Source organism: Gopherus evgoodei, chromosome 4 (genome assembly GCF_007399415.2).
Source record: "Gopherus evgoodei ecotype Sinaloan lineage chromosome 4, rGopEvg1_v1.p, whole genome shotgun sequence".
Classification (NCBI taxonomy): domain Eukaryota; kingdom Metazoa; phylum Chordata; order Testudines; family Testudinidae; genus Gopherus; species Gopherus evgoodei.
The window spans coordinates 65,192,220-65,213,413 of record NC_044325.1 but is presented as its reverse complement, the minus strand read 5'-3'; the positions used below and the strand labels follow the sequence as shown (position 1 = coordinate 65,213,413).

At 46.5% G+C, this 21,194-nt stretch overlaps 1 protein-coding gene across 1 annotated transcript in view; it reads right to left on the bottom strand.

Moving 5' to 3' along the window:
- Positions 1-2,915: 2,915 nt before the first annotated feature.
- LOC115650111 (transmembrane protein 151B-like) overlaps positions 2,916-21,194 on the bottom strand; it is a 34,513-nt gene continuing 16,234 nt past the window's right edge. The window contains exon 2 of the mRNA XM_030559531.1: positions 2,916-6,441. Coding sequence (XP_030415391.1) covers positions 5,011-6,441 — 1,431 coding nt within the window. The 3' untranslated portion in view covers positions 2,916-5,010. The remainder of the gene's footprint in view (positions 6,442-21,194) is intronic.

The window sequence follows — 21,194 nt, the reverse complement described above, 5'->3', positions numbered from 1 at the left end:
AAAAAGTAGAGTGTTTTGGGGCACTCTGGTCCCCCCAAAAACCTTCCCTGGGGACCCCAAGACCCAAATTCCTTGAGTCTCACAACAAAGGGGAATAAACCATTTCCCTTCCCTTCTCCCGTCCAAGTATTCCCTTCCTGGGTTCCTGGAGAGATAAACAGAAGCAAACTCCGTGAATCTAAACAGATGGATTCCACCCTCCCCGTTTCCAGCTTTGGAAAACAGAAGTACCGAGAGCTAATCTCTCTTCCCCCCTCACCCAGAGGGAATGCAAAGTCAGGCTAGTAAATCTAACACACACAGATTTCCCCCTGACTTCTTCCTCCCACCAATTCCCTGGTGAGCACAGACTCAATTCCCTGGAGTTCCCCACTAAAGAAAAACTCCAACAGGTCTTAAAAAGAAAGCTTTATGTAAAAAGAAAGAAAAATACATAAAAATGGTCTCTCTGTATCAAGGTGACAAATACAGGGTCAATTGCTTAAAAGAAATATGAATAAACAGCCTTATTCAAAAAGAATACAATTCAAAACACTCCAGCCACTACACACATGTAAAATACAAAAAACCATATAAATCACTATCTGATCTTTTGTACTTACAACTGGGAAACAGAAGATTAGAAAGCAGGAACTAGAGAAATCCTTCCCATAGCCGAGAGGGAGATAGGCAGAAGACCAAGAACAAAGGACTCACACACATCCTTCCCTCCACCCAGATCTGAAAAAGTCTGGTTTCCTGATTGGTCCTCTGGTCAGGTGTTTCAGGTACTTCTTTCCAGGTGTAAGAGACATTAACCCTTAGCTATCTGTTTATGACAGCATGCCATTCACGGGGGGTGCCCCTGCAACAACCCCACCCGTTGCTTCCCTCCTCCCCCAACCTTCTTGGGCTACCATGGCAGTGTCCCTCCCATTTGTGCCATGAGGTTATAAAGAATGCAGGAATAAGAAACAGTGACTTGTTAATGAGATAAAATGAGGGGGAGGCAGCCTCCAGCTGATATGGTAGTCCAGGCAGGACATTAAGCAGTGTGGAGGAGGGGAGCCCAGCATCCCACTGCTATGATAGTCCAGGAAGTACAGAATCTTTTCTTTACACATGAAAGGGAGGGGGCTGATGGAGCTCAGCCCCCAGTTGCTATAATGAGGACGGTTACCAGCCGTTCTGTACCATCTACTGGGAATGACCAGGAATCATTCCTATTTTTACCCAGGCGCCCCCGGCCAGCCTCACCTGAGGCCAGCCAGGAGCACTCACGGGCTGATGGTGATGACGGATAGCAGTCATATTGTACCGTCTGCCACTGGGGAGGGGAGAAGAGCGGATACTGCTCTTCACTGCTGCAGCATTGCATCTACCACCAGCATTCAGTAGACATAGGGTGACATTGAAAAAAGTCAAGAAACGATTTCTTTCCCTTTTCTTTCACATGGTGGGGGGAGGGAGTAAATTGATGAGCTATACCCTGAACCACGCCGGACAATGTGTTTGAACCTACAGGCACTGGGAGCTCAGCCAAGAATGCAAATACTTTTCGGAGACTGCTGTGGACTGTGGGATAGCTGGAGACCTCAGTACCCCCTTCCTCCCGCCATGAGCGTCCATTTGATTCTTTGGCTTCCCGTTACGCTTGTCACGCACCACTGTGTAGCCTGGAGATTTTTTTTCAAACGCTTTGGCATTTCGTCTTCTGTAACGGAGCTTTGATAGAACAGATTTGTCTCCCCATACAGCGATCAGATCCAGTATCTCCCGTACAGTCCATGCTGGAGCTCTTTTTGGATTTGGGACTGCATCACCACCCGTGCTGATCAGAGCTCCATGCTAGGCAAACAGGAAATGTAATTCAAAAGTACGCGAGGCTTTTCCTGTTTACCTGGCCACTGCATCCAAGTTCAGATTGCTGTCCAGAGCGGTCACAGTGGTGCACTGTGGGATACTGCCCAGAGGCCAATACCATCGATTTGCGGCCACACTAACCCTAATTTGATATGGTAATACCGATTTTAGCGCTACTCCTCTCGTTGGGGAGGAGTACAGAAACCGATTTAAGGAGTCCTTTATATAGATATAAAGGGCCTCGTAGTGTGGACGGGTGCGCCGTTAAATCGGTTTAACGCTGCTAAAATCGGTTTAAACGCGTAGTGTAGACCAGGCCTCAGTGTGTATGCCTCTAGCATCCCTTTTCTGAATCCTTTTGTGTTCCCTTCTCCCTCTCCTCTACCTCTCCATCACTTCTTCTAGTAGGAAATAATGCTGAAATGTGTCTAGTTCCTGTATTTGTGGAAGCTGCAGCCTCCTCCAGTTCTTAAGTCTTTCATATGCTCTCAGTTTAACTCTGTGCGTGTATGTATGTAAAGGACAAAGGGAATCATATTAAACAGTTTCAACTACTCCATCTAAAAATAATTAGAGATGAGCTCAAGCTATAGGGCTCAGATCTGACTCTTGATCTGGATTTAAAATCTCCCCCTGTTCTGAGTGGTGGTGGGGTATGCCATTGTTCAGATCTGAGGTTTGGGTGCTCATTATAGTGTGAATCTAGGTCTGAATTCTTCCTAGGTTTGAGGTTTATCACAATTGAGATTTTGGGTTGAATCCATCTCTAAAAACTCCCCCAAACCTAGATCTGGCTCTTCAAAGCATTGGGGCAGGTAACTCTATGCACCTTTTTTTTAAGGTAATAAACTAAAAGCATCAAGTATGTTTCCTAACTTTTGTGATTAGTGCCTAGCTGTCAGAGTGGCAGGCACTTACATAAAATATTTATAGAAATAGATAAATTCCTGTAGACTGAGACAACCTTTTGATTGCAGTCACCATCATTTACAGATTACCTTTGTGTTGCATATGTGAAAGCAATTCCTATCTCTCTTGTGTTGAAATAAATGCAATATTACAAAACAGAATAATTAAACCAAAAGGATTTTTACATGATGCAACAGTCAAATGCCATAAGAAATCAATGTATATGTATAGATACAGATCTGATCTACACATACCAAACAGACAGTACAGATTTCAAAATTACAAGTAGATATATAAGAAACTGATTTGGGAGTAAGCATTTTTAACAATTCCTTAGTGGACAGTGCTTCTTATTTATTTGCCATGTGGACCTTGTTTCTGAAAAATACCATATTGCATTCTGATCTCCACTGTAAGCCACTGATAATCATGATGTCCGTGATCCACCCAACAACATTTCTAGGTCTTGTTCAGTGTTAGACAATCACTCATTGGATGCAGGTTTGCATTCTGAGATGAATCCTTTGCAGTTACTGAGAACGGCCAGCCGCCTTTGATTCGTTCAAATCTTGGAGCTAGGAAATGTTTAAAAAAGGCTGACGCCCCAGATGGGAAAGCAGGAATGCCACTGACAGAGCCTAGAGCCTTGTCTAGTGTTGCTAACTGCAGTTCAGCTCCATGGGTAGTAGAGTACCCTGTTGTAGATGTGTCATGAGGTGCCACTGCTGTTTTAACCAGTGTGTCATTTAGACCTGCTCTGAGCAGGATTAGATGACACAGGGCCAATCTGGCATTACACTAAGGCACCTTTACCATGGTCAGGCAGCATAAAGGGGCCTTATGGGGAGGAGAAACAGCACCCCAAAGATACCCCTGCAAAATGGGTCTCCTAACCAATATAGAACTAGCCTGATACAGCTATGCTCCCAGCCCCTGATGTTGGGGTCATGGAGTGGGATGCTGAGAATGGGGCAGGGGATGTAGCTTAGTAAACAGAGCTACAGCTGTTCTTTGTTTCCCAGGGCTCACAGAAGGCATGGGAAGCAGAGTTTAAGTTAGAGCAGCTCTGAATATGGGGAGCACAAAGGTGACGAAAGACCACCTTTGCCTTTTGGCCACCCCATTCCTGTGCCAGGTGTGGGAATGGAGTAACTGGGAAACAGGGTCACAATGCTAAAAATGGTGATGCCAACCAGCACTCAGTCTACATTAGCGCCCCCAACATTACTAACTCTGAAGAGTGGAAATGGGGCTAGGAACAGGAGGAAATTTTATTGACAAGGCCCAGGATCATGATGGGGTAGGAGGAAAGGTGGGATGGAGCCTGTTATTTCCTTTTACTGGTAATCTTCAGTATTTTGGGGCTTGACCCTTCAGCGAAAGTGCTGGGTGTGCAGCATCTTTCAGTATCAGGTCCTTTGTTTATACAAATGGACCACCAAACTTGTGCTGTGTAGATATAATTTCTTATCGCTACTAAGTAGCTGTACCCGGAAAGCAAGGAAGACACTTTGATTAGGCAAGATTCAACTCTCTAAGACCCTGGGAAGGAAGGATGAGAACTTAGAGAGCAGAACTGAGACAGCCGAAAGAAAGACAGGCGTGGACAGAGAAGAACAGGAGACAGTGAAAGAGGGAGGGAGTAAATGAGAGAAGAAGGAGGGAAAGATAAGCCTGGTCTGGTGGTAACAGCATGTGACTGGGAGTCTGCAGATTTGAAGTCTGCTTTTGGCTCTGCCACTGACTTGCTGTGTGATCTTGGGCGAATCACTTAACCTCTCTGGGCCTCAGTTTCCTGCCGTAAAAGAGAGTTGGGAGGCTAAATGCATCAGTGTTTGCAAAGCACTTTGGGATCCTCAGGTGAAAATTGCTGTTGTGGTGCAAAATATTATGACTGAAATGTGAGGGGAAGATGGAGATGGGAATGAGAGAGGAGACAGAAACAGGGGACGAAAGGAAAAGGATGACTGATGAGCAGAAGAAGGAGAGGAAAGAGGAAAAAAGAGAGGGGACACCCAGTGATGGGGAAGTAATGGAAAGTGTGAGGAAGAGAAATGAGTAGCTGCTTGTCAGAGCGGATATATTTTCTTGCATTGTCAGCGAGAGGAATTAGAATTGGAGAGTTTGCCCTGTGGAGCTAGTGTGTGGTGGGACAGTCTTGAAGTTAACGGTTTCCCTGCTGATAGCATCTCTGTCAAACAGCACTAGTGCAGTGGAGCTGTCCTGAGGAGGGAGGAGCCATAGAACCATAAGGTCTGATCACAGAGTCGTCTCTAGGCAGGATGAGCGCCGGATGTAGAAGTGCCTCCCCTCGTGCCCTTCAGGCCTGTGCACAATTAACACTGGGAAAAAGCGGGCATCCTGGTAGGTGGGTGGGTTTTCATTGATGGCTAGCTGGCTAGAGTAAGAGCAACATTGTTCATCCTGGCAGCCACGGTCCGCAATGCTGCTGCTGCAGCTCCTCCCGAGGCCTGTCCTGTGGGAGCCATGAACCTGGCACAAAGAGAAGCGGCTGGTGTTGAGGGAGAGGTGTGAGTTTCTGCTGCCACTGTGGAAGGCGTAGCGGGAGAAGATGGAGGAGTTGCTGGAGGCCTGGTTGCAGCGCTCACAGCCATGAGCTATTTCACTGTACCCACACATGGAGTAGCCATTATACGCAGTGGAGTCTGTCAGGTCCAGGAGCATGGCCTCCGAGTAGCTGGGGATCAGCTGTCGGTTGGTACAGATGTGCCATTCCAGTTCAGTGCTGTCCTGAGTGTTATCCCGGGGCATGCAATACCTATACATGGGCTCCTCTGATATGCCTGGCACTGTGTACTCTAGGCCTAGGAGCTTCTCAACATGGTAGTGCACGTATGCAGTCCGATACTCTATGAGCACCCGCAGTGGCCAGGAAATCATCAAGACAGCTGCCACCCAGAAAGTATAGTGGGACACGTACCATGGGAGATGCTCTGGGTCCCCATAGGCCATCATAAGCTCTTTGAAGTCTATGTTTTTGAGCTGCATGCCTTCCCTGACCTCCATGTAGTCATCTAGTCCCTCAATCTCTGTGAAAAAGTGAGTCCTCTGGGTCAGGTAGGAGTTCTCTGACTCTGTGTTGGCAAAGCTGAAGCACTTGGTGAACTTCAGCTTTGTGGCTGTGTAGCATTCTAGGCCTAGCAGCTCCTTGGAGATGTCCTTGAATCCACAGTGAGAATAGTCAAACTCAGCTTCAGCCACATGTGTGTTGACCCGCTCATGATAGACCTGTGTGGTGGTATAAGCATCACCATTGCGGTACCGGGTCACCTGCCGGGTGCGTCGCACAAAGTGGTAGCTGATGGCCTTCCACCAGATACAGGGAGTGGCTTGCTGCATGCGGTTGATACGGTCATAGACGCTGTCCACATCTGCCTTGTACTGGAGTTCACTTTTGGCATGGCAGTGCCAACACTCCACGAGGTAGGCCACGTACAGCATGGTGAGGAAGGCTAGGGGGATGTAGACATAGCCATCAGAGCATGGGCTATCATGGTAGATCATAGACTTGCCTTTGAAGGAGCTATCAAAGCTGAGCTTGGTGACTCGGGCTAGCTGACACCAGGCCACAGCACCCAGACAGCCATACATAAGGATGGAAAGGAGGAGGCATTTCCAGTGAGATTCTCTGCACATGGAGGCACTCAAGGACTGCTTGACAGGGCGTTGCTGAGAAGCAAGAGAAAGAGTAATTTATGTCAGTGGCGTCATTTTACATAATACATGACTCTTACTTTCAAGATTGTGTTTGGCTTAGCTGCTGAATGCCTTAGGGCTAGCTTGGGCCTATACGCAGAGCCCTCAGTAAGGTGTGGTTTATAAACTGCAGTCACAGGAGTAGCCTCAGGAGGCACTGTGCCTCAGAAACATCTCTCCAAAGCACAACACCTTCCCTTTTCTCTCCTTGCTTCACAATGGGAGTAACATGCTGCTGGCCTATACCGACAGCAAATCTACTCCAGACCTCTCTCCGTCTGGTCAAACTAAAATCACAGCCTGTTTCTCTGACATCTCCTTGTGGATGTCTAGCCTTCAGCTCAGGCCAAATATGGCTAAAACAGATCTTTCTTCCAAAATTCTCCCTGCTACCTTCTTTCACAGTCCCTGAGGACACCACCATTCTTCCTGTCACTCATGCCTATAGCCCAGATGTCATCTTCGATTCAGACTTCTGTCTAGGTCCTATATCCAGGTTTGTACATTCTTTCTGCTTAACATCTCTAAGATATGGCCATTCCTATCCACACACAGCTAAAACTCTCATCCAGTCTTCTTATCATATCGCGTGCCAATTACTGCCACATCCTTTTCTCTGGCCTTGACGAAGGCAATTGTGCCCTTTTCATATCCATTCAGAAGGCAAAGATCATTTGCTAGCCTGTCTCTTTGACCATGTCACCCCTCTCTTCGTATCCTTTCATGGACTCCTTCTTCTCTGTTGTATCAAATGCAAGCTGCTTGTCTTCGCTTTCAGACCCTTCATGACAGAGCCCTACCTAGGGTTTAATTTGTAATGAAAGAAGTGCTCTGGCTCAAGCAATTTTTTTACAGTCACAACAGATGCAGCAACCCCAGAGGCACAGGGGCTAAGAACTGCCAAGCCTAGAGGTGCCAGAGCTCAGCCCTGGCACAAATTAAGCACCCTACCTATTATCTCTTATTCAGTATGGAAAAGTCATCTCCTGCCTCTGACCAGCCCGAGGCCAGCCTCCATCACCCATGTGTTAAATTTCAAAAAAGGCACCTTTTGTGCTTTCTCCCTTGTTGCCCCTCATGCCTGGGAGGTGCTCTCTGTAACCATCTGCAAACTCTTCCTTAAAACTTTACTGTGCTGTGATGCCTGCAAAAGACATGACAACAGTTAGGCTGCCGGTGTGCTGAGGCCAGCGTCAATCATGCTGACCAATACTGTCTCACTGTGTTCTTGTACTATCCTCATGAGTTAGGGGCAGAGCCAATGCTTCACAGATCCTCACCTCGCCCATGTGCTCAGGTGTGAGGATAAGCAGAAGCACAATACCTGCTCACTCCTGTGTGCCTGAGCCCCAGATCCGATAGCCCACACAGGGTTCTTATTCTTTGTTACACCCCTATAAGGACACATGGACCAACCTCTGCCTTCATGTACATCCTGTGCAATCCCACTGAAATCAATAGGGTTCCACAGTGTACGAATGAAAAGACAATTTGGCTGCTGTCTCGGCCCTTACATTCTGCAACTGCTAAATTTCTGAATCCATGCTCTGTTGCTGAGAAGCCTTGGGAGCACTCTTAGTGGTTTTGCACCCACTCATTCTGGCCATGCCCCAGAGTCGGCAGAGAACTGCCAGAGCAGCATGAAGCTGGAGGAATGTAAACCAGAACCAGCGCCTGTGTCTCCAGCAGCACAGAGCTGACTCAGAGGTAAGAGCGACACCTACCAAATTATCAACACCATGTGTGCGGCAGCGTTGTCTTGGACATCTTCCATCCAGAAACTGCCTAGATTCAACCATGTTTACTTTCAGTTCTGACAGAATCACAGTTCCAGGTGGCATGGTAACAAGCTGAAAACAATATTGGCTAGAAGCAAAAAAAGGACTTAAGCTATGTAGCTAATGGTATATATGTGAATAGTTCAAATCCAGCAGATCTCCCTGCTTTTGGGGCTCAAAAGGCAGGACACATATCACAAGTGTTTACAATTTACGCTCGTACATTCCCACCTGTATTCCCTGAGAGGACAGGATTAGCGTCCTCACCCTGATGATGCTGCAATGAATCTGTTGCATGTCATGCTGTGCTGGACTGTAATAAGAAACAAATCAAGCCAAGTAGCCAGAAACTGTAGCAACTGAGCTGTCTCTTTATAAAGAGCAGCAGCAGCGAGAGTTCCAGTACCAGCTGGCTCCAGTGCACAGGCTGGGAGGAGCACACTCAGCAAGAGCCTTACACCTGATGTGTCTCTGTCCTGGCCTCTTGCTACTGATGCCATTTGGCCCCACTTTATAGTAAGAGTGTTGCAGCAGTGAAAACAGTGAAACACACCAAGACACATACACTATCTCTCTGCTTTTCCACCTCTGATGCAAAAATAGAACCAATTTATCTCCCAAGGGGCCCCCTCTAACAGTCCAAACTTCTTAACAGCTTCCAACAGATGCCATGTTTTTGTTTCCCGCTAATATTGGTTGCCTGAGGCCCACAACAGGCAAAATTCAGTTCTGGACCAGTGATGGGTTTAAGGTCCAATGCTTCATGACCCTGCAGAGCTAGAAATGGGAGCTTTATGCCATTTGAAAAAAGAGTTTGCCCTTTTCCCAGTGGGACAGCAACATTTGCTTTTAACGTTGCAAGGCTGAGGTTTGACGTTAAAGTCATTCATTTTTAGGCACGAAAGAGCTATTTTAGGTCATTTTTAGAGGTCTTTGTTGCTTCCTTTGAGGCTGAGCCCTGTACAGTTGGACTCATGGGACTAGATTCTAATTTCATAGATTCTCATCTCACTCTGGTGTAAACTCAGAGTAACTCCAGTGATTTCAGTGGAATTACACCAGTGTAAATCTAGAGTATCTGAGATCAGAATGCTTCCAGGAGGAAATTATAACAACCATTGGCAGTGTAAAGGGACCAAATTTATAAAAATGTAATTTACATCCACTTTAAGGCTCTGTTATGCTGCCATAGTGGTGTAAAGGGACCTTATTACAAATGTAAATCAGGCCCATTTTTCCTTATCTCCTTTAGGGAACTCTGAAGAGAGCAGCAAAATGGTCACAAGCAGCACCCAGAACTCTGAACAATAACTGCAAAACTGCAGGAGCCATGTAGGTATATGATTGAGTCCAGATCCAACCACTGAGGGTATATCTACACTGCAGTGTAAGCCCAGGCTCTGACTCAGGTTCAAGCCTTAAACCCCTTTCCATCTAACTCAAATCTCTCAGGCTTGGACCCAGGGTCCTAGGAATCTGTGAAGGTAGAGGGTCTGAGCCCAAGTCAAAGTAGGACCCAGGGTTCGAGCCCTATCATTTTGCAGTGTAGATGCAACCCCCCTGCACTCAGGTTCTTGGAGTCCACCAAAAGTCTCCACACTGCTGTGGGCAGACTTCATTTGTCCTCTCTCTCCCAAGAATCATCAGTCAACTCCAAGGAAAAGGAAGCACCCCTCCTTGTTCTAATACAACAGCTTAGCATTTTATTCTGACAGCCAACCTGCAAACAAACCATCCGAGGACCTACAGTGTTTGCCATGGATACTGACCAGAAGAAGTCCTTTCCAAAGCAGGCTGCATTGTGGTTACAGGAGCACAGTCTGATTTTGGTTAATCTGTTGTGTGAGGCTGTCATAAACAGATAGTTAAGGGTTAATGTCTCTTTTACCTGAAAAGGGTTAACAAGCTCAGTGAACCTGGCTGACACCTGACCAAAGGACCAATCGGGGGACAAGATACTTTCAAATCTTGGTGGAGGGAAGTCTTTGTTTGTGCTGTTTGTGTTGTTCGTTGTTCTCTCTTGGGACTAAGGGGGGCCAGACATGCAACCAGGTTTCTCCAATCTTTCTGAAACAGTCTCTCATGTTCAAAATAGTAAGTACTAGCTAGAAGACGGATTAGTCTTTTGTTTGTTTTCTTTATTTGCAAATGTGTATTTTGCTGGAAGGATATTTTACCTCTGTTTGCTGTAACTTGTAACATAGGCTAGGGGGGAGGGAGTCTCTCTAGTCTATGTATAGCTGAAGACCCTGTAAACATTTTCCATCTTGATTTTACAAAGATAATTTTTACTTTTTCTTTCTTTAGTTAAAAGCTTTCTTTTTAAGTACTTGATTGATTTTTTTCTTGTTTAAAACTCAAGGGGATTGGGTCTGTACTCACCAGGGGATTGGTGTGGGGAAAGGAGGTGGGGGGAAGGTTAATTCTTCTCTGTTTTAGGATCCAAGAAGTTTGGATCAGTGTATATCTCAGGGTAACCCAGAGAGGGGAAGTCTGGGAGAAGGAAAGGAGGGGGAATGGTTTATTTCCCTTGGTTTTAAGACCCAAGGGGTTTGGGTCTTGGGTCCCCCAGGGAAGATTTTGGGGGGACAGGGAGTGTACCAGACACTGGAATTTCTGGTTGGTGGCAGCGCTATCGGATCTAAGATAGGAATTAAGCTTAGAAGGGTATATGCAGGTCCCCACCTTCTGGACGCTAAAGTTCAAAGTGGGAATAATACCTTGACAGAGGCCATGAGAGATTAACCAAACAATTAATTTTATTAGTAAGAGTACCAGAAATGACCATGCATACAATCAAATGGCAAAGAAGCTGGTGGTGCTGGAAATTTACCGTAGGGGTGATCAGTGCAGGGAATGGATTAAGTGGATCAAGACCAAGTACCAGAAAACCAATGATCACAAATGTGCCTCTGGCAACTCACCAGCATTGTACCTATTTTATGATGAGTTTGACCCAGTGCTGGGGATTGCACTGGGCACTCAGCTATCAGCGGTGCACAATGACCTGGTCAGCTGGGATGGTGTCCTGCTGGCCCCTGTAGCCAGCATGGGAATTGATGGGAGCCAGCAGCAGGCACCGAATGAGGCAAATGAAGTGACTCTGCTAATGAAACCAGTCCCAGAGGAGGTTTTGCTGCAGGAGCAACTCACCCTGGGGCCATACTCAGAGGAGCTTTTTGATGCTCTCCTGGCCCAGAGGTACAGCCAATTGTGCATCCGGCAGCAGAAATGGAAGAGGGAGAAGCCGCCCTGGAGCCTGGTAAGTTTCTGATTCTATTTGTATATTTCTTACTGTAGGAATGAGATGGATTTTGGCTCTATGAACCAATCCAAACCCTGGGAAGCAGCGTATATCTGCTAATGCCTCTCCCCTCCCCCACCCTGTGGAATTCAGAATGGAGACAGGGAAACACAAACAGTAAAGCAAGCATGTAAAAATGAGGTTTTATTGGGAAGCAGAGGTGGATTACAGTTTGTGGGGCTCTGGGCCAGGACAAGTGGGGGCCCCTCCCCACCCCTTTCACCTGCAGTCCCCCCGACCCCTTGGTGCTTCTGCCAGGGAGCAGGGTCAGGGGGCAGCGGCATGCCCTGCTCTGCCGCCCTGCCTGGCACTCCTGCCGGGGAGCAGGATCAGGGCGTGGGGACTTGCCTCGCTCTCCCCGCCCAGCGCTCCTGCTGGGGAGAGGGATTGGGACACGGGGACTTGCCCTCCTTTGCCTGCCTGCCCAGCACTCCCACTGTAGAGCAGGGTCGGAGCAAGGGAGCTTGCCTGGCCGTGTCTATGGAGCGTCAGTGGTGTGAAGCAGCCCTCTGCCAATACACTGAAGTTCAGCAAGGAACATTTTCTGTCCTTGAAATTCCAAGATGATGTTGTCTGGGCTCCTGCACTGAGCTATTTGAGACAGTAACCCTTTGAGTCTCCTCCTATTCCAAGAGGAAAGACAAGCTGAAAGGCAAGCAGCCAGGCTCCGTCTGGCTGCGCAGCTTGAGGACAGGCTAGTGGTGCAGGAGCAGGCATTTGCTTCACAGTTCTTGGAATAGAAAAGGCAGTGAAAGGAGGACAACTGAGCACAACAGAGAGAACTGTTTGAGCAGCAGCTGTCTCAAATGGCTGCAAAAGTAAAGGCTCCACTGGCTTGCCTCCCCTTCATGGTATCCTGCATTCCGGGAACAGCCTGGACAACTCCATGGCTGGGTGGGCCATGCAGTTTTGCCCTATCAGTGGCTGGGCTGGGCAAATGTGCCTTGTGCATGCTTCAGTGTTGAACCCCTCCCCCGTGGATGTCTCCACACCCATGCCTTGGCACCAAGTGCATGGCAAAAGTGAAAGGAGAATGGTGCACCAGGGGAAACACAATAGTGTGTATATGGGGTGTCTTGTACACCGGTTCACTGTATGCACATGTTTATGCTCTTGGACACTTTTAAAGCTTTTGGTGTTGTTGGTGTTATGGTGGGCTAATGGCAGCTGGCCTGCCAGGCAGTGGTTGAATATTGTACTTTTCCACTAACTGTGTAAAAATAAAGGTTTTTATTTCATAAAGAAGACGTATTGCTATCACTGCAATACATCATGTAATGTATATTTTAAAATAATAAAGATAAACAGAGGAGCAGGGACAAGTGGGAGGTTGTATGCAAAACCCATGTCTCACCACAGCTATATACATACATCAGCTCTTAACATCAATCCATTCTGGTTTCTCCACCCCACCCCATTACATAAATAGTCACGTCATTCAAAACTACAATGCAGGGAAATCAGTGTTGCACAAGCACACAGAGGTACTATTCTCTCTCTTCAGTCTGCCCATGGAAGTCTATAATGTGGGAGCACAAAGCCTCTCTGACTTCTGTTGCCTGGGTGCATCCAGCTCCAGCTGTGGTAGATGCACTCTCTGGATGAGTGTATAGAGTGACCAGACAGCAAATGTGAAAAATCAGAACAGAGGGTGGGGACTGATAGGAGCCTATATAAGAAAAAGACCCAAAAATCGGCACTGTCCCTATAAAATCGGGACATCTGGTCACCCTATGAGTGTACCAGTTCAGGGGGCCTTGCAGTCACAGGTTCATTCAGGGGAAAATGGCTCACCATTGGCTTCACAACGATCGTGAAGAGCGCAGCACGCCACAGAAATGCGGACAGCATTGATGACACTAGCATCCAAATAGGTCTATAGATACCATCCCCGGGATTTCAGTCTGCCATGTGCACATTCAGCCACCATTCTACACCTGGTAAGAGTGTAATTAAACCTTCTTTTGCCGGGGCATCTGAGATCAGAATATGATTTCATAAGCCAAGGCAAAAGGGGGTACACAGCATCCCCCAGAATAACAGTGGGGATGGAACTTCATATGCAATAATGTCATGAGGTAGAAATCATGTCCCAGCCTGTCCATGAATATAGACTCTCTCAATCAGCAGAAAACCTGGCATCATGAACTTTTCCAGTGCAGCCAATACTGATGTTCACAAATCGTCCTCTGTGGTCTATGAGGGCCTGCATAACAGTGGAGTAGTACCCTTTGTGGTTTATGTACTCATGTGCTCCATGATGAGGGCAAACTATGGGCACATGGGTCCCATCAGTAGCCCTGGCACAGTTTGGAAACCTCATTCTCTGAAAGCCAGCAATTACCTCAGGAATATCTTTTATATCTACCATCTTGTGGTAAACCACATGCCTGATTGCCTCAGAAACCTCCACTGCCACTTACCCACAGTCGACCTTCCATTACCAAACTGATTGGCTACAGACCTGTAGCGGGTTGGGGTAGCCATCTTCCAGAAGATTATAGCAAGCTGCTTGTGGATTGTCATGGCCAGGCTCATGCATGTATCTTTACACTGTAAGGTCAGGGCAAGCTGCTCAGAAAGCTCCAGAAATACAGGGGTTTTTGTGTGAAAGTTCTGCTGGTCATCCCAGGATTGCATGACAATGTGATCCTACCCAGGGGCGGCTCTATGTTTTTTGCTGCCCCAAGCATGGGGTCACGTGGATTCGGCGGCATTTCTGTGGATGATCTCTCAGTCCCGCGCCTTCGGCATAGCCGCCGCCAAATTGCCGCCGAAAGTGAGGGACCGGTGGACCTCCTGCAGGCATGCCGCCAAAGGCTGCCTGACTGCTGCCCTCACGGCAACCGGCAGGCCTCCCCCCATGGCTTGCCGCCCCAGGCACACGCTTGCTGTGCTGGTGCATGGAGCCGCCCCGATTGTGTTTGTTGCCTTGCTCTAGAAATGCTGGTCTAAGGAAGGGATATCAGTGGCTATATCGAGTGTCATAAGCAGCATCAGCTAGTTCAAGTCTGTTATGTCTGTGTCCTACTCCTTCTCCTGCTCTGCCATTATCTCTGTCAGGTATCTTCCGTGGGTCAGAAAACACTGCCGAGCTGCCCACCAATGCCTAACATTTTCGGAGGGCGCTAGGAAGCCTAAGATACAATTGGTTGGGTTCATGTCTATGTGCTCCAGTGTGGATGCCAGAGCTTCAGGTCTGGCCCTGGGTTAAAAATTCTTAACCTAAATTTGGCAATCACTGTGTATGCTCAAGCCCTGAGTTCTCAGACTCAGAGTCCGCTGACTCAAGTCCCACTAACCCTGGGCTTACATTGTAGTGCAGATGTACCCTGAGTTGGTGGAACAGTCCTATGAAACTCCGTCTAGCACCTATCTCTAAACCCTAATCCCATTATTACTCTGCTGTGCATTTCTGCACAGCCTAGCCTTTGGGCCCAGCAAAGCCCACAGCCTTAGGCTCTCCCGATATGTGGGAACTATGGTGGGAACCTCATGAAGAATCTCAGATGTCTTTTCTATATTTTAAAATAAGTTTCTAGCCCTCTTCTTTATGAGGGGACTGTAAATGTCTATAAACCACTCTCTAGGCTTGGACTGAAGCAGCAGCTGGGCTTTCCTTTTCCAGCAGAAGGCCATGATGGAACTTCAAATCCACACTCACCTGCACACACAGGCACTTTTTGTGTAAATGGGGTAGTTACATGTGAATTCTGGAGGAGACTTTCAAAGCAGTGCACGGGCTCCAGCCATCTGTTGTAATGAACGTGTAGCTAAATCCCCTGCACAGCTTTGAAAATCTCAGCCCTCCTCAGTAGTCCCAACACCTCTCCAAATTCCCAGGCTGGGCTTGAGTGCAGTGCAAGGGTGGACTTGGATTGTTTAAGGCTGGCTATGAATGCCTAATATATTCCCAGTGATACTGGAAATACCAGAATCACCAAAAAATGGCAGATATTCATGCTGTTTGGCAAGCTGATTTCACCCATCCCTACAGTCTATCACTGTCTCTGTCCCATTGCCCATACATGCCAATGCTTCCACAGCAGTTCAGCTGTAATCCCCAATCATGCCTCCATCTCTTCCCTTGATTGTCTACAATTCTGTTCTTGAGGGCCCACTCTCCACACACCAGCAGGTACAGAATGCTGCTGCCCTCCTCCCCGTCATCCTCACAGGCACAAAGAAGTGCAACTATATCACTCCCATCCTCAAACAGCTCCCCCGACTCCTCATTCACTTCAGAATCCAGTTCAAAATGGTCTTTGTGTTCAAAACTCTCCATGGAACTGCTCAGGGAACCTTGTCATTATTTCTCTCCTTTTGTTCACTGTCTTATTCTATCTTTTTGTCCCAATTCTCTCTGCAGCTACCTTCTATCTTTCTATCTCCTCAGCTGTTCATTTTATCTCAAATCCCAAATATTTTTGCCCAGGCCTATACATTTTCATTTCTCCTTTCCTTTGGTATTACATTTATTTAATGTTGTAATTCTATTGGCATATGAGCATTTTGGCTCAGTGTGTATGAAAGATGCCAGATATAATAAAGAATAAAAACAACAATAATTAGTCATAAAATATCACCCACTCTCAAAATCTAATAAAGAAACACACCCTTCTTTCATACAAATTCATTATATATTAAACTACAATCTATGAGCTTCATATGCTGTCATGGCTTGTTTACTATCTGTTGGTGTGAAGACATTGGACCATTGCTTTATGGGATAGATGTTATTTAATTTGTTCCTGTGGTTATTAGAAAATAGTCTGGAAAGTCACAATCTGCAGATTAAGAACTGGAACTTCTGGTACATTTACCAAACAGGTGTTTCTAGGTTGGCACTTGAAGAGATTACCAGAGGTGGGGCAGGTGTGTGAATCTACAATTATGTTAATTTTCCGCTTCAGGACAGACCTAGAGAATCCTGTGTACAGTTTCATTTTTAAATCATAAAGTATCAAAGCCCTGACATGATGGGCAGTTGCCTTCAAAGACTGTGGGGTGACAGGTGCCAAAAATAAAGAGCAGCTATGGAATGGTTTTGGTTTACCGGGCACACCCAGTGCTTCATGTTCCTTGCTGAACTGCAGCTACAACATGTTAGTCCTTTTGCTTCTGCAGCAGTAACTTAGTACTTGCCCCCAGCTCCACCCCTTTTAAACAATATTTTGTGTTGTAACAAGCTTGGGGTCAGACTTTGGCTTTTACTCCTAGATACCAATGACAGATGAAGGAAAAGCAGAGTCTGAATATACAAGCTGGCATATTCTTCCACTTGCCTATCAGGGATGGAGTGTATTCTGTTGGCTAGAGCAAGGAACTGGGTACCAGGGCATCTGGATTCTTTTCGTGATGTCTGTTGTCCTAGAGTAAGTAGTTAGGAGCCTGTTAAGGTGTGCATTGTTACACTCATTCTGAATGTCTTCAGCAGAAATGTCTCTAGCATGGCCAAGAATTCCAAAAGTATAGCTGTTGTCTCTTTAAAAGATACAGTCCAAAGATGAGATGGAAGTTAGAGGTTCAGGAAAAATATTTATTCCAGTCAGGAAGTGTCTTTGTATTTCTGCTTCCTGATAGTCTCATGAGAGGTAAAAAGTTTTAATGGAGCTGTACGATAGCCCAGAAGGATGCGCTTATTTTCATATGCTAGCTGAGTGGTCAGAATCATTGACTTCTGAGGAAAAAAGTAAAAATGTAGTATAATATTTTCAAAAGCTTCCACTGATTTTGAGATCCTCACTTTTTGGGTGCTCAACTGGAAACATTTTGGGCCTGGTTTTCAGAGGTACTGAGGATCCACAGCTGCCATTAACTTCACTTTGGAGGTAGGAGCACGAAGCACCTTGTAAACAAGGTCCACTGTGTGTCAAGTTCGTCATCCAAAATTAGCAGACAACTGAAAATGTTGGCTGATGTGAAAATGTTGACCAAATGACCACATGACAGGTCCCAGCTAACAATGAGCTAGGATTTTTATCATTTAAATAATAATCAAGGATATTGTCAGTTATTCTTGGATATTTAAGGATATTCTTAAGCATCTAAAATATTTATGAATATTTCTGGTTTTGTAGGGATATTCTGGACCAGGGAGCTTCAGCCTCCATTAAAACTAAAAGCAGATTCATAGAGTTTAAGGATTATTAGATCACCTAGACTAACCTCCTATATATCACAGGCCATTAAATTTCATCCAGTTATGTCTAAACTGAGCCCAATTGTGTTTGACTAAAGCATAACTTCCAAAAAGGCATCCAGCCTTGATTCAAAGACATCAAGTGATGGTGAATCCACCTCTTCTTCGTAATTTGTTCCAACAGTTAATCACCCTCACTGTTAACAATTGTGCATAATTTCTAACTGGAATGTGTCTGGCTTCATCTTCCAGCCATTAGTTCTCGTTACACCCAGGGCCGTCCTTTGGCATAGGCAGAATAAGCAGCCGCATAGGGCCTCACTCTCCCTGAGGGCACCACTCTGCAGGCAGCCCAGACAGTGTAGAAGCAGGGCTGCTGGGTCCTAGAGAGAGCCGAATGCAGCACAGTCTGAGGAATGGGATTGGCTGCTGGGGTCTCTGGGAAGGGGAGGGGGTGGGGGTTGGGAAAGGAGCTCACCTGTGAGTGTGACTCTTTCCCCCCGGCTGAGGTCAGGTGAGGCAGGCTCTGTGGCTCTGGAACCAGTATCCTTTGTTGTCTCCCATAACATCCATTCTTCTCCCCCCTGCCCCATGGAGCACCCCCTCCTTTCTCCCTCCTCCCCAGGAGCACCCATCTCTCTCTCCTCCCTCCCCTCCGTCAGGGCTGGGTTGGGTGAGGTGCTGGGGGTAGGTGGGGGGAGGAGAGGCTGGCTGCCTGCCTGCTGAGGAATGAAAGTGAAAGTAACTCACTTCCTCGGCAGGCAGCCAGAATTGGAATGTCACACAGGGCTTGGCTGGGGTTAGCCAGATGTGTGAAAAATCAGGATAAGGGATTGGAGTAGGGTGAGCAGATATCCCTATTTTATAGGGACAGTCCCAATTTTGGGGTCTTTTTCTTATATAGGCTCCTTTTATCCCCCCACCCCCACCCATCCCTGTCCTGATTTTACACACTTTGTGTCTGGTCACTCTAGGTGGGGGTAATTGGTGCCTATATAAGACAAAGCACCAAATAACAATCCTGAATCCAATTTCAATGTTTTTTTTAAAATCAATATCTTAGCCAAAAACAGAAAATTAAAAGTTGTTGACAATTATTAGTGACAGGTTTGGTTTGAGGCAGGGAGTGGGTCAGTTTTCATCAGAGAAACAAAAAATGTTGACTGACTTTGCTATAGCCTATTACTCCTGATAAGAGCCCGCCAACAACTGTAATATGCTCATCTCCTTACTAGTGTATAAAGCAGGGTTTGGCAACCTACGGCACACCTGTCAAAGGTGGCAGGTGAGCTGATTTTTGATGGTATGCAGCAGCAGGCTGAGCGGCTCAGCCCATCACTGCTCGGGGGTTCCAGCTGCTGCCCTATTGCCAGCTGGGATACCAGCCATCGGCCCCACTCAGCACCTGCTGCTGGCCTGGGGACCCCCAAGGAATCTCAGGCTGGCAGTGGGCTGAGCAGGCCAGTTGAACCACTCAACCTGCTGTCAGCCTGGGGTTCCATTCACTCAGCCGGCAGCGGGCTGAGTGGGCTGGTGGCGGGCTGAGCAGGGCCGGTGGGGGGTTGAGTGGCTCAGTCTGCTGCCAGTCTGGGGTGCCAGCAGCACTCAGCCTACTGCTACTCCGGGGTTCTGGCTGCTGGCCCCTTGCCAGTCAGGAGCTCAGCCGCCAGCCCCACTCTGCCTCCTGCCAGCCTGGGTGAGCAGAATCCCAGGCTGGTAGCGGGCTGAGGGGGGGTTGGCGGCCGGGATCCTGGCTGGCAGGAGTTGGTGGTCAGAACCCCAGACCAGCAGCAGGCCGAGCAGGGCCTGGGATCCTTGTCTAGGGTTCCAGCCACCAGCCCGCTGCCGGTTTGGGGTTTCATTTACTCAGCTGGCAGTGGCCTGAGCAGGACCGGTGGCCAAGACCTCAGATAATAACAATAGTTTATTTATATAATATAAACATAGAGAGAAACCTTCTACAAACATTAAAATGTATCACTGGCACGAGAAACCTTAAATTACAGTGAACTTGGCACACCACTTCTGAAAGGTTGCCGACCCCTGGTATAGAGTGACCATATGTTGTACTAAGATTCTCCTGCTTTTTTTTTCCCTGTGAGTCAGTATAACTTTTGCCAGCCTAGAAGTTGGGCAGCCAATGTTTTACGTTTTCACAATGTTTTCTCCAACTTTCATAACGTAAATACATAGTTAATATGAGTTAAAAAGGCCAGGGACACTTCTTTGTGAAGAATCTGTACAGCAGATCATGCCCATAGACGATCCAGAAAAGAAATTTGAGGTTGAATTTTTTAATGTTGTGATGGATAAAGCAGTATCTGTTGTTGATGAAAGGTTTAATACCTTGCAAGTACACCATGAACAGTTTGGATTTTTGTATGACATAACTAAATTCAACAAAATAGGAAAACAAGAGCAACTAATGACAAAGTGCAAGAATCTAGAGAGCCTCCTGAAGCACGGTGATAGTTTTGATTTAAATGGACTTGAACTGTACGAAGAATTGAGTACACTGTCATCAATGTTGCCACATGCAAAATCGGTGATGGACATTGTACAGTTTATTCATACCCGCAAACTTGTTGACATATATCCTAACGTGTACAGTGCCACTCCTATTCTACTGACAATTCCTGTAACAGAAGCATCAGGAGAACCGAGTTTCTCAAAACTAAAGCTCATTAAAAACTATCTCCGCTCTACAATGAGTCAGGAACGCTTGACTGGTCTTGCTATTCTTGCGATCGAACAAGACACGAATTTGTCTTTGTCATACGATGACATTATTACTGATTTTGCAGCCAAAAAAGCCAGAAAGATTGCTTTTAATTAAAAACAAATCTTGGTTTCAATACCTCTTCATATAAATTTCCAATAAAATTTTGATAAATTAAAAAAATATATATTATTTGCATCATTCTGTCATATCAGAATTTTTTCTATAGTGCTGCTTCTTTAGTGCTAGTCCATCAGCATTACAGTGTGCTTAATTAAGTTAAACTGGTTTTAATAATGTGAATGTGGAAAGTTTTCCAATACTATAAGCTTATGTTTGTGTTGCTAAGAGCAGATCAGGCACAGGGGCACCAGTTTAATAATCTCGCCTAGGGCACCATAAATCCTAAAGCCGGCCCTGGTTACACCCTTCTCCTCTAGATTAAAGAGCCCTTTAGTATTGTCTCTCCATGAAGTTTCATATCCACTGTAATCAAATGCCTTTTCCATCTTCTATTTGACAAGCAATCCAGATGGAGCTCTTTGAGTCTCTCACTGTAAGGCATTTTCTCCAACTCTTGAATCATTCTTGTGGGTCTCCTCGGCCCCCTCTCCAATACCTCAACATCATTCTTAAAACAAGGACACCAGACCTTTTCAGAATCACCGCTTTCGAGGATACAGTTCCCCACTCTGTAGATATGACCTTCACTCATTGTTTCTAGATGTATGAGGAGGGAGCGTGTGCTCAGGGGAGGGGATGGAACTGGGTGGAGCAGGGGCA